Source organism: Onychostruthus taczanowskii, unplaced genomic scaffold, assembly GCF_017590055.1.
Source record: "Onychostruthus taczanowskii isolate IOZ18803 unplaced genomic scaffold, ASM1759005v1 scaffold25, whole genome shotgun sequence".
NCBI lineage: Eukaryota > Metazoa > Chordata > Aves > Passeriformes > Passeridae > Onychostruthus > Onychostruthus taczanowskii.
The window spans coordinates 2,758,015-2,771,512 of record NW_024499796.1 but is presented as its reverse complement, the minus strand read 5'-3'; the positions used below and the strand labels follow the sequence as shown (position 1 = coordinate 2,771,512).

The window sequence follows — 13,498 nt, the reverse complement described above, 5'->3', positions numbered from 1 at the left end:
ACATAAGGCAATAGACAAGCACAAATAGTTATAGAAGAGGGAAAAATGCGTCTGTCTGGTTGATTTTTAAGTTGAGGGAAGGGGTTAGTCATGTAAGACAAGAAATACAAGTCTTACTCAGTGCAATGTGTCCCTCTGAGCTCAGAGCAGCCTCCGAGTTGCTGATACAGCTCATGACACAATGTGCTCCCTGACTTTTTGTGTTCTAGGGTGAATGAATGAATGATGTTCCATAGTGCATGCCCTAATGAAGCAGTAAGGAAAGCTGCTCAGTCAGTGGGAGAGGATTTTGAGAAGGGAGGAAGAATTCAGTATGCTCAATTACAAAGTTGCTGGCAGGGGATCTGCCTTGGCATTAGAGCGACTTAAAGCTTTTCTGGTAAGGTAAATCTAGCTGGAGAAAGAAAGAGAGATTCTCATTTAAAAACTTTAAAAAATTGATGTCCTGTAGGGAACTAGGAAAATCAGAGCCCTTTTGGGGCTTATGAGCCACGCCAGCCTAAGGCATCCTAGTGCCATTGGGAGTAATGATTTTTGGGATCGTTGGTACAGGTCGCCTGGACACCACGCCCTATTGCAGCGGGCACGGCAACTACAGCATTGAGATCTGCGGCTGCATCTGCGAGCCGGGCTGGAAGGGCCCCAACTGCAGCCAGGCCTCGTGTCCCTCCGACTGCAACGACCAGGGCAAGTGCGTGGACGGGCTGTGCGTGTGCTTCGAGGGCTACACGGGCCCGGACTGTGGCCAGGAGCTCTGCGCCCAGGGCTGCGGCGCCCACGGGCGCTGCGTGGGCGGGCAATGCGTGTGCCACGAGGGCTTTGTGGGTGACGACTGCAGCGTGCCCCTGTGCCCCCACAACTGCCATGGCCGCGGGCGCTGCGTGGACAGCGAGTGCGTGTGCGACGAGGGCTACACCGGCGAGGACTGCAGCGAGCTCATCTGCCCCAACGACTGCTTCGACCGTGGGCGCTGCGTGAACGGCACCTGCTTCTGTGAGGAGGGCTTCACCGGTGAGGACTGCGGGGAGCTCACCTGCCCCAACGACTGCCACGGCAACGGGCGCTGCGAGAACGGGCTGTGTGTGTGCTACGAGGGCTTTGTGGGCGACGACTGCAGCGAGAGGAGGTGCCCCAACGACTGCCACAACCGCGGGCGCTGCGTGGGCGGGCGCTGCGTGTGCCACGAGGGGTACCTGGGCGAGGACTGCGCGGAGCTGCGCTGCCCCAACGACTGCCACAACCGTGGGCGCTGCGAGAATGGGCAGTGTGTGTGCCATGAGGGGTTCATCGGGGAGGACTGCGGGGAGCTGCGCTGCCCCAATGACTGCCACAACCGCGGGCGCTGCGAGAACGGGCAGTGTGTGTGCCATGAGGGCTTCACAGGGGATGACTGCGGCCAGTTGCGGTGCCCCAGCGACTGCCACAACCGCGGGCTGTGCGTCAATGGGCAGTGTGTGTGTGATGAGGGGTACACGGGCGAGGACTGTGCTGAGCTGCGCTGCCCCAATGACTGCCACAACCGCGGGCGCTGCGTGGAGGGGCGCTGCGAGTGTGACAACGGCTTCACAGGGGATGACTGCGGTGAGCTGGCCTGCCCCAACAACTGCCACGGGCGTGGGCGCTGCATCGACGGGCGCTGTGTGTGCCACGAGGGCTTCGTGGGTGAGGACTGCCGGGAACGCTCCTGCCCCAATGACTGCAACAACGCAGGCCGCTGCGTGGACGGGCGCTGTGTCTGCGAGGATGGCTACATCGGGGATGACTGCTCTGATGGTAGGTGCAGTGTCCCTCTGAACTGCTTCCCCTTGGGCCAGCCAACAGCCTTGGACACATTGTGAAAGTTTCCTATAGTGCTGGGCCTTGTTGATGCTTTTCCAACATAGTCCAAACAGCAGGATCAGGGATGCAACAACACCAGTAGCTCTTGGCATCCTGAAATATTAGGACTAAGTAGTGTAGCAGTTTCTGGTGGCTTTTGGTGGTCATCAATACAACAGGCTGCTGATGGCGTTGCAGTGCCTTTGTCACCTCCATGTCAGCTCCCACCATAATATCACTGATGCTGTAGCCAGTATTGGCTGGGATTTGTCACCATGACCCTTCAGTTTCTCATAGTCTTGATGCTAGGAAAAAAAGCTGAAGAAAGCTGTTCTAGCTAAGGAGAAAAGGGAAATGGTCCAGAGTCTTCTCCACAAGTGTATGTGTATTTATATATGTATATGTATATATATATATATATATGCATATATGTATATGTATATATATGGATGTGTGTATATTAGATCTCACAGAAGCTCAGATGAAAATCATGGGATCAGCTGGAGTGGAAACTTAGCTATAAAGTCACATGCTTGGTTTCCCAGGACCAGTGACTCTAAGGAAATTGATTGAAAATTTTGGCAGCCTCATAATGACAGGCAATACACCATAAATGAGGTCATTTTCTTTAGTAGATCCTGGGGGAGAAATTGTGAAAGTAAATTTTGGTAATGAAAGAGTACTTTGGGATTGGGAACACTACAAAAGACAATGAATACCCTTTAAAAGAAATTCCCATCCTTCATCTCCTCCTTCTGGAAGGTGCCTAAACCCCACTTTGTGATCTTGCACAGGCAGATCTATTGCAATTATTTACTCAAATAATAATATTTTATTTTACTTTGGAAAACATGTGCACATCCCAGGACTTCCAGCTCTACAATCACATGATGCTGGCAGTTGAATTAAACATCTGAATCCCTTGGGACCCAGCTATAGCAGTGTTGTGCTGCAGCCATGAGAGGAGCAGCTGGAACACAGTCAGCCAGAGGTTGTGTGCAAGTGTGAGAGCAGAAATTGGCTTCTGGAAATGTCTGTAGTCTCCATTAGCTGAGCATTCCTTTCCTCAGCAGCTAATTTGTGGGACATGCCTTCCCCATTCCCTGCGTGTGAGATGAGCCCTAGGAACAGCTCCTGGGAAAATGTGAAACTGGACAAGTCATTATTTCCTGAGCCTTGAGAACGTCTTATAACTTAGGTTTGGCGCTTTCTTTTTTTTTTTTTTTTTTTTTTTTTTCCCTTTCCCAGTGTCTCCTCCAACTGAGCTGACTGTGACCAACGTGACAGATAAAACTGTCAATCTGGAGTGGAAGCACGAGAACCTCGTCAACGAGTACCTCGTCACCTACGTCCCCACCAGCAGTGGTGGCTTGGACATGCAGTTCACCGTGCCAGGGAACCACACAGCTGCCACCATTCACGAGCTGGAGCCCGGGGTGGAGTACTTTATCCGTGTCTTTGCAATCCTGAAAAACAAGAAGAGTATTCCAGTCAGCGCCAGGGTAGCCACATGTGAGTTTAATATTCCCTGTATTCATCCTTTTGTCTACTCCATTTGCATCGCTCTTTTGGGGTGTTGCTTAGTTTCCATTTTCTGTTTTCACATTGTATGTGTTGACTTGCATTCCTTTCTTAGGGGTATTTATTCTGCATTTTTTATTTTCAGTTAAGATGTATTGATTTACAGTCCAGTTTTGGGATATAATTTCTTTTGTATTTTCTGCTTCCAATTCAAATGTTGGCCTGGAAAAAACAGCCTTCTGCACTTCTATTTTGCACTTTTTTCCAATACCAGTGACTGTGTTAGAAGCGCAGTTCACAAGCTCTTCTGTTCTCAGTGTCTCCCAGTATGACGTCTTTGTGAATTAGGAACCCTGGCTTCTTTATTAAAATGCACATTTCTTTATTGTAATGTACATTTCTTTACTATAATATTAATTTTAAAAACTCTGGTAATTCTTCCTGAGAAAAAAAATTTAAATGTAGCAGCATATAAAAGAGCAATATGAAATCACTTGAATTCAAACTATTTTGGCTAAAGTAGAGGTTATATTTGTTTTGCATCTTTGTTGTGATTTACTACATCTTAACTTTGATCTGGCCTGTCTGTCCTTCTGTTGTTCATCTTCTTTTTGTTTTGTGCACATCACTGTCATATCTAAACATCCCAATATTAAAATGCGCTCTTTGACTTCTGTCACTGAGCTCTCATTTGTAGAAAGCGGGGGCAGGATTCAGTTCTCCTGACTTCCAAAACTAACACCAGGCTTCTTTCAAGAGGGCACAAAAAAGAGATTTCAAGGGTAAAATTTTTCTTATTCTAAGGTGATATTTAACCATCTCAGGAAAGTCTCTCCAAAGCCACAATAACTGGATCTGAGGAGAGCTTAACCACCTCAGCTGCAGATCCCCACCTGGCAGATATTTCTAGAAGTGGAAAGATGTCCTACCCCAGTGCCCCATTTATTTGCTCTCATGTGAGAATATCTCTTTCTTCTGCCACAGATCTGCCTGCTCCAGAAGGCCTGAGATTCAAATCTGTTCGGGAAACATCTGTCCAGGTGGAGTGGGACCCTCTGAACTTTTCTTTTGATGGCTGGGAGCTGGTCTTCCATAATATGGTGAGGAAGCACTTTCACGTGTAGAGTGAAAAATCCTGTATTTTTATGTCTGTACTCACTGATTGTCCCATGTGTTCCAGAAAAAGGATGATAATGGTGACATAACCAGCAGCTTGAAAAGGCCAGAGACATCCTACATGCAGCCAGGTTTGGCACCTGGGCAGCAGTACAATGTGTCCATCCATATAGTGAAGAACAACACCAGAGGACCAGGCCTGTCCAAAGTCATCACCACAAGTAAGCACAGCCTGTGTTTGGTCTGGTTTTAGTTGGCCACCAACAAAACATCTGCTCTTTGGGGGTTTGTAAACAAAGAGAAAGTCAAGCTCTACACTGTGAGTTAATGGGAGTGGGGGAAGGAAATAGTGCTAATGAATACGTGAGGAAAAAATAATTCCTCTCCACATTACCTGTTTGAAGCAGAAAGAAAATTTATGTCCAGCTAGAAGGTAGCAGGCAGCATGCACTTTTATTCCTTTTTCAAGACGTACATCAGCAGGAACTAGAATTTCTAGCTAGGATTTGTTTCATCCTGGTGATATTTGCATGAAGAGTGTGTGAAGGTGGGGAAGCTCTTAGGGTTCCTGCTTGTCTTTCCTTTGGCATCTCCTGGTTTGAAGGAGTTTTGATGGATTTGCTTCTGATGGATTGATTCCATTTGGAGTCTAAAACTATAGGAACCAAAGGAAGAGCATAAATGAGGATACTAATTTTAACTTGGTCCTGAATCACCAATTAAAAGCATAAGAATATGGGTGTTTTTCATGGCAAGATTCCTTTTTAAAGCCTCTTTTCCCCTCTTTTTTGCTTGGTAACAGAGCTTGATGCCCCCAGTCAGGTGGAGGCCAAAGATGTTACTGACACCACGGCTCTCATTACGTGGTCCAAACCCTTGGCTGAAGTTGAAGGTGTAGAGCTCACTTATGGCCCCAAGGACATTCCAGGGGACAGGACAACCATTGACCTCTCTGAAGATGAGAACCAATATTCCATTGGCAACCTGAGGCCACACACGGAGTATGAGGTGACGCTCGTCTCTCGTCGAGGGGACATGGAGAGTGACCCTGTGAAGGAAGTCTTTGTCACAGGTGAGGGGCTGGGAAGGTGCCACAGGGATCACCCATCCTCCTGTGCTGTTTGTGTCTTGTTGCTGGAGTTGGCAGCTACTGATCAACACAAAACCAGCCCAATTTTAGAGGCACATGAAAGAAGAGAATAATTTCCCGTGCCTTTTATGTCTTGTTGGGTCACCAAAATATTTTGACCGCCCCACAAGAATCTAAATGTATTTTAAAAATGGGAATTAGGTTATTGTGTCTTTTACCCTAAATCTCTACTTCAAAAAGCAAATTCCTCTGGATCATTTATCTGTCTGATGAGCTAAATATCTTCCATAGTTCCTCTTCCATCTTATATGTCTTTGTCTAATTAGTTTAGAAGCAGATAACTGTTTTGGTTTTTTTTTCTTCTTCAGTTCTGCAAATATTTCCTGCCATTCTTTTATAAATTTACTGTGATCCTCAGTGATTCTGGGAATGTTTTTGGAAAGTGTGGGTCCTTTAGCAGGTTATCAAGGCTTGATGCATTAAGAGAGCAGCTAATTACATTCCTTTTCATCCTAAAATACAGTTGTTATTTCAGAGCAGGATTTGAGGCTACTGTAGGTGCGAAAAATGAAAGTTCATTTAATTTCTCCCTATAATTCACCTTTTTTTGAGAATTAGAGATCCTTCCAGCCATGAATGCAAGATGTTACTGAACAGAAATTCTAGAGATGACCAGTTCTTTTCTCTTTTTACCTTTTGAAAGATGAAGTATTTGTAAAGGAAAATTATTCTCATCCAAGTATGTTTTTCCACAAACCCATTTCGTAATAAAACCTAATTATTACAAGTGAAAATGTTATTTTTGTCTCAGGAGATAGAAGTTAAATTTCTTGAACTGAAGCTGGTGAACTCTGCTTTTCATGCTAGAAAACCTCTGGCTTTCATAGTTAAGACACAACAGGATCAAGTGAGAGGAAGCTTTATTGGTCATTTCACCCTCTAAAAAGCAGTGCCACAAGAGACTGCTGTCAGAAGAGAAATATTGCTAATTATTTATTTATTGCTTGGTTGATTCCAGACCTGGATGCTCCAAGGAACCTGAAGCGGGTGTCCCAGACTGACAGCAGCATCACCCTGGAGTGGAAGAACAGCCACGCCAATGTCGATAATTACCGAATCAAGTTTGCCCCCATCTCTGGTGGGGACCACGTGGAGATCACGGTGCCCAAGGGCAGCCAGGCCACAACCAGAGCTACACTCACAGGTAGGGGAATGGAGAGATTGTCAGTAATGTCATATTGTTTTTGTCACCCCAAGGCACGGACATGGAGAAAGAATGTCCTTGTGGTCACTATACGTTAGAGGTACAAACAAGTTTTCAGTGATCTCAAGCACATTTTTTGGGGATAAGAGATTACAAATTTGAAATTAGATGAGATATTAGGAATTAGGAATTGTTCCCTGGGAGGGTGGGCAGGCCCTGGCACAGGGTGCCCAGAGCAGCTGTGGCTGCCCCTGGATCCCTGGCAGTGCCCAAGGCCAAGCTGGACGGGGCTTGGAGCAGCCTGGGACAGTGGGAGGTGTCCCTGCCATGGCAGGGGTGGGATGAGATGATCTTTAATGTACATTCCAACCCAAACTATTCCCTGATTCTATAATTTGAGTAGACCAAATTGAACTGAAAGCCATGTGAAATGGATTTACCAGCCAGCAGAAGATATGAAACCATTTCACTTCCACAGGCATCCCTGAACCCAACGAATCAGTTCCCCTAGTTCTAAGCAGCATTGTGGGAGTGGCTTCACATCCCGAGCTCAAGAGGCATTTTCATGTGCTAGGGGTGGGATTCATTGGTGTCAGTGTGCAGCATGTCAGCTGGAGGGCCAACATAAACCTCAATTCTCTGCATAGAGGAAAGCAGATCTCTTACTTTGCATCCATTCAGCCTTCTTTATTCCAACAAATGCCTGCAGGCATATTCATATGGACAGGAACTTATATTTCTTCTCCTCATCTTGTAGGTTTGAGACCTGGAACTGAATATGGCATTGGAGTGACAGCAGTGAGGAATGACAGGGAAAGTGCTCCTGCTACCATCAATGCTGGCACTGGTGAGTGTCCTGATCCCATCTGGGCTCTGGAGGAGGCAACTCATGTGGAGCCACTCTTTCATTTCTGAGAGATACTGGAAGCGATATTTTAGAAAGTTCTTGATTTCATTTTGCTACTTTTCCCCTCAAGGAAAACAAAAAAAATCCCACAAAGTTCATGACCTCTGAATCTGACTTATTTTTCCTGTTCCTCTTAATATTCTGGGAGTTTCATCTCCAGGTGAGCTCCTTAATGATAATTATACTTATACTGATCATTCTGGCCATCCTCTGTCTCTCAGGGTTTCTGGCAGGAATGCTGGTGGCCAAAATGTTGATGTGACAAAGAGAGGTTGCTTCTGACTGACCTGCCAATCCAGAATTTTTCACACAATACCCCCTTTTCCCAGGTGAATTATCTGAAGGCTTTTTTTCTGCCTCTCAAGTGTAAGTGGGAGAAATTTGTTCTGGTTTTGTCTGTAAAGGAGAACATCATCATTCTCTACCCATTTCAAAGGGTCCCAAAGGTGGGCAGGTGCTGAGCTGCTGCCAGACCCCCAGTGGAGATATTCTATAGTAATTAAAGCAACCCCCATGGCAGGGAGAAATTATTAATTTGACCCCATTTTATCAGAAGGCTAATTAATTACTTTATTATACTATATTATTCTATACTATATTACACTATATTACATTACATCTAAACTGAATTTGCTAAGCACTTAACTGCTCTCAACTGCACTCATCTCGTGACTGTCAGCCAACAGTCCTGACACACACACACTTGGCCCTGACAGGCCAAGGAAACAAAACACCATCACTCTGGGTAAGCAATCTCCATATTGCATTCTGCTTTGGCACAACACAGGCACAGCAAATGAGATAAGAATTGTTTTGATCATTCTTTTCTCTGCTTCTTTCACTGCTCCTCTCAGGTTCAAAGAATGTGAATCCCACAATATTCCTCTACAGATGCCTGAAAAATTCTCTCGGGGCAGTTTAGAGACACCTCAACTTTGCTTGTTTTTCACCCTGTAGATCTTGATAACCCCAAGGACTTGGAAGTCAGCGAGCCCACTGAGACCACCTTGTCCCTGCGCTGGAGAAGGCCGGTGGCCAAGTTTGACCACTACCGCCTGGTTTACACCGGTGCCTCTGGGAAGAAGAGCGAGGTGGAGATCCCAGTGGACAGCACCTCCTTCCTTCTGCGGGGGCTGGAGCCAGGCACCGAGTACACCATCAGCCTGCTGGCAGAGAAGGGACGGCACAAGAGCAAGCCCACCACTGTCAAGGGCTCCACAGGTGAGTAACAGCTCGTGGTGGTCACTGGGCAAGGACTAGCCCAGGGATGACTTCACCTGATTTCCTAATCCATGTCTGGGGAACCTCCTGCAGAGCAGACAGCTCTGCCAGCATGAGAGTGAAGGATAGCTCTGTGTGTCCCTCCCTGCTTTGTTCACCTCCATGTTCCCAATGATTTCTTGCTCATCCTTGAGAGGCCTCACAAAGAGCTCATGCACTGGTCCTGCATGGATGTAGATCTCATTCTTTGTTTTAGGCTAGACTGGGTATTTTTGTATATCATGTCTTCTAACATGTTTTGCTTTCTACAGCCAAAATCCTAAGAGGAAGAGTAACCAGAATGTGTTTAACGTGATTTGTTCCTGATTAATTTATTCTCTTTACAGCAGGCCATCATCCCTTAGCAGGGCCAGCGGGACTCTGATGTTGCCCTCTTTCAGTTTTCTCATCCAAAAGTGGAAAAGGCTCCTGCCCCAATCTGATCCAAGCCACCATTTCCACTGGGTACTGTGACTTATGTTTGTCTGTTTCCGCCATCTCCATTTGTGCAAGCCACTCCCACTGACCAGTATCAGGTGACTCACTGAACAAGGTTTTATCCTTTGTGAAACATTTTGAGCCCAAGTTTGTTGCACAGAGAATTGTATCTCAGTACAGAACACAAATAAGTCCTGAATCTTTAGGTTTCTCAGCCTAAATCCTGTGAGGCAAAGCCTTAACTGCTCTAAGAAAGCAGAGATGGTGAAGTCACAGTCAGATGGGTTACACTTATTGCCCTTAGCAGATACCAAGGTGTTTATCCTTTTCTCCCCAAAGACTATCTGTCAGGTGAGCACATGCCAGACATTGTGGATTTTACAAATTAATAATTACACCGCTTAAATGATCAAAGCTGGGTTCATGTTCCTTGGCAGTGCTCACACCAGCACAACCTCTGAATGCTTTATAGAGAAAGCAATCCATCAGAGTTACATGGTCTGGAAACCACCAGTCCTGAATGAGTTGTTTGAGGCCCAAGTCAGGCCTGTGTCCAGTGCAGGGAAAAACTGGGAAGCCTTGAGGCACATACAGAAAAAAGGAAGCTGTAGGTTTGTGTGGCAGGAGTGAGCAGGCTTCCATTTTCCAGCTTTCTCTCTTGGAAGACTGAGAGGTTTCAAGGAAGTGTGCAGAGATGGTGAAGAGGTAGAAACAATGTGCTGTGGAATCTCACAGCCTGGTCTTTCCAGCACCAGCTTCCAAAGCTTCATAAGGTGGCTTCTTTTTCCTGGTTTGCCTTTTTTTTTTTTTTTTTTTTTTTTTTTTTCTCTTTAAAAATACCTTCATCTGGCTGCTGTATTTGTTTTATGTCTTTACTCAGAGCACCAGTAAACAAAGAGGGCTCTGCAGTGGGCTCCTGGGAGCAGCAGTTGACATAACCTGGCTCTGTGACCTTTCTCCTGCATAGGAATGGACAAATCCAAACACAGAGCACAGGGAGCAGAAATTCTCTGGAAGCCTGGGCGGTACAAGACAAGTGGTCTCTTCCAAAACTTTGCTTTTCCATCTACCCTCAAGACACTCCTCTTTATCCATGTTCCAGCACTTGGGAGGTCCCAGGTCCTCAGGCTAAAGCCAAACAATCTTGTTTTGCCCTCTCTTGTGGAGGCAAGCTGAAACATTCAGAACTTGTGAACCTCTAATAAAGGACTCATCACAAAATCTTCCATAACACAGGATGGAAGCCACTGTTGCTTCTGTCTCTGCACAGGGATGAAGTGCAGCTCAAGTGACAGAGTCTTTTTTAATGATATCCCTGATCCTGCACTCAAGAGATGGCAAAGATTACAGAGTGAAGTTTGCTACATTTTGATGAAAAGGAAAGACTGAATATTTCACATTTCCATTTGCTTGTTTGTCTCTTGTAGCTCCATGTAGTTAACCCTAATGTAAGCATTGAGTCCTGACCCAGAGGAGCTCCCTGAAATGAGGTTTTTTTTGCTCCAGAGGCTTCAGGAATGCAGGAGAATTCTATGAGGGACTTTGTGGTCCTGAGGGGAACAGACCACACAGCCTTAGTGTCTTGTGGTGTGTGAATACAGGAACTCACAGCAGTTTTCTGCTGGAGTCATGGAAGTGTCTCCACTTCCATGACAGAGCTCTTCCTGCCCAGAGAATCCCTAGGAGTTGGGACTGACAGCTTCCAAACCACTTCCTATAAACCAAGGTGTGTGGATGGGCTGGAGAGCAGTACTCTGCTCCTCTGGAAGCTATGGGTCCAACAGGAATCTCCTTTCTTTTATCAATGAAGGTGTCAAAGGTTTGACTCAGAAATTAAAGAAAAGGAGCTATTGTGCTCCTTGGAGGGACCTGGCCTTGAGCATGTCCCAGCAGATGAGCAGCTCATCTGTAGGGTGAGCACGTCCCCAGCTCTGAGCAGCCCAGCACTCAGGCTGCAGCTTTGTTCTCTCTGCTCTGCCTCTGGAGCCCTGCCTGCAGAGCACAATGTGGGGCCTGGAGCAGGATGGATGGCAATCCATCAGCCATGAGAGGCCTGGGGAGATAAATGAGTGAGCATTAGAGAAACCAAGAGCCAAGCTCAAATTCCTCTGCTGAAGGATCCAGATTGTGCAGCAACTGTTGATGAATCGTGGATGTGATACTGTCCTGCCTCTGGAAGTGAGCTTGTACAGCAGAGCATGGCTTGGAGAAGTGACTTTTCCATCCTGCTGAATGTTTTTCACAAGATTTATGCTGTTTACCAAAGGCCCTTGTCCATGGTGTGCGTCAGGCCCTCTTCCTCTCCTGGCTTCTCCAAGGCTCAGATTGCGCCACCCTTTTTTATACAAAGAAACATTAGCAAGAATGATTAGGTGAGCCAGTTCCATGGGAAAGCGCAGTGCTGAGCACTGGGAAACTAAATCTGCCAGGGAAGATTGTCCATTTGTTCAGCTGACTCCTGCTCTGAGAGCACCTGGAGCCTGAGTTCAAGATGAGGGTTTTTAGAGGCAGCTACTCCATTTCTGGAGTATTTCTGGCTTATGATGTGCTGCAGTGGTTTCTTCATGAAATTCAGAGGTTCACAGGCACTCCAAACCCAGTTCAATCAGCTGATTAAGAGAGGGGAAAGAGCTTTAGCCAAAGGGGACTGAAAAGAAAACCTTGCTGAGTCATCATGTCTCACAAAAGATTGGGAAAGTGGCTGAGAGCCCCTCTTGGGGAATAATTGAAAATCCCAGATTCAGAAGCAAGAAGTAATACAGAATACTTCTTGCTCTATCCCAAGGAGTTGGGGAAATGTCGCAAGTATCCTTTTTAGTAAAACCACCAGAGAAACATTCCAGTGGAATTCCTCAAAAGGCCAACACCACTCCACAGACATATTCAGGCCAGGCTCAGCCTGGAGGTTTTACCAAGAGATATTGAGCTATTTCCTAAGCTGACAGTAAGAAGTATTCCAGCCTGGGAAGAGTGTATGTTTGTTATCCATCCAGTTTCCCTTTTCAGCCTTTATCTCTGTTCATTCATCTCACCACTGTGAATCACTCTCTGGCTGTCACCCACCCACCTAAAGCTCCCAGAGCTCTCTGCTTTTTCTGCCTTCATTGTTAAATCAAGTGTTTGAGCTCCACCACTCTTGTTATTCTACAGTTTGATTGTTTTCCAGATTTTCCATTATCTGTTGCAACATTCTGCCTGCTAAACAAAGAACACTGATATTTCTGTGGTATCAGAGTATTTTCCATGTATTGATATAATTTTCATTTGTCCTTCTCCTGTTTGTTTGTACACAAAGCCACATATTCCCCTGATACACATGAATTTAATGTGAGATATATGAGTGTTTATACCTGTGTAGAGGAAAACCATTCTTTCTCACCCACAAATTCATTTGTGGAGTCATTAAGTCCAAGGCAATATTCAGAATTACATTTCCTATGTTCCATGGGAGAACATGTACATGGCAAACTCCATGTAGCTGTCAAAGGTGGCACAATAAAATAAATCCACCTGTGAATCCAGCAAAATTCTGGATTCAAATCTTACACAGATGGTTGGTCCCTCGGGTTTTTTATAATACTGCTGCTGCATTTTCTATCCAGATTGGAGTCACCAAATACTTGTGTGGCTGTGCTAGAACAGGCAGGGATGTGGGAGAAATGTGGGGTGGTCAGGGAAAATGAGGAAAAATGAGGGAAAATGAGGGAAAATGAGAGGCCAGTTTTGACTGATCTTACACAGGGTTCTCTCACACACCCTCAGTACATCAGGAATGTAATACCACTCTAATTTTATGTTGCCTATTGTATTTTGGAAGGTTTTATCTTCAGTTTCCAGCTCAGGGTTCTGTTTCCCAGGGGTAATGTCCCCGTGGGATGCACAGCTGCCCTCTCCTCCCCACTGGGCTGCCCACTCTTGTCTTCAGCAGAAACCCTCCCAGCAAAGCCCAGCCCAGCAAAGCCCAGCCACCTCTGTGCCTGTTAAATGAACAACTTTTAAGACTAAACAAGTACCAGTATTCTTGATGCAGCAATTTTTTGCCTGTTCCCAGAATAGGAAAGACCTGCTTGGCACCTGCTGATGCACAAGCAGCTGGGAGCTGCAGAATGGTTCCAAACCTTCCTGCTTTGTTCCACGAGCAGCC

At 46.0% G+C, this 13,498-nt stretch overlaps 1 protein-coding gene across 5 annotated transcripts in view; it reads left to right on the top strand.

The window, feature by feature from the left end:
- Positions 1-13,498, top strand: part of TNC (tenascin C) — a 73,632-nt gene that overhangs the window by 25,579 nt on the left and 34,555 nt on the right. For all 5 annotated transcript variants that reach the window (XM_041406909.1, XM_041406908.1, XM_041406907.1 and 2 more), the window contains exons 3-10: positions 553-1,773; positions 3,067-3,330; positions 4,324-4,439; positions 4,520-4,676; positions 5,258-5,527; positions 6,564-6,749; positions 7,507-7,596; positions 8,614-8,877. In XM_041406909.1, the coding sequence (XP_041262843.1) occupies positions 553-1,773; positions 3,067-3,330; positions 4,324-4,439; positions 4,520-4,676; positions 5,258-5,527; positions 6,564-6,749; positions 7,507-7,596; positions 8,614-8,877 (2,568 nt within the window). The remainder of the gene's footprint in view (positions 1-552; positions 1,774-3,066; positions 3,331-4,323; positions 4,440-4,519; positions 4,677-5,257; positions 5,528-6,563; positions 6,750-7,506; positions 7,597-8,613; positions 8,878-13,498) is intronic.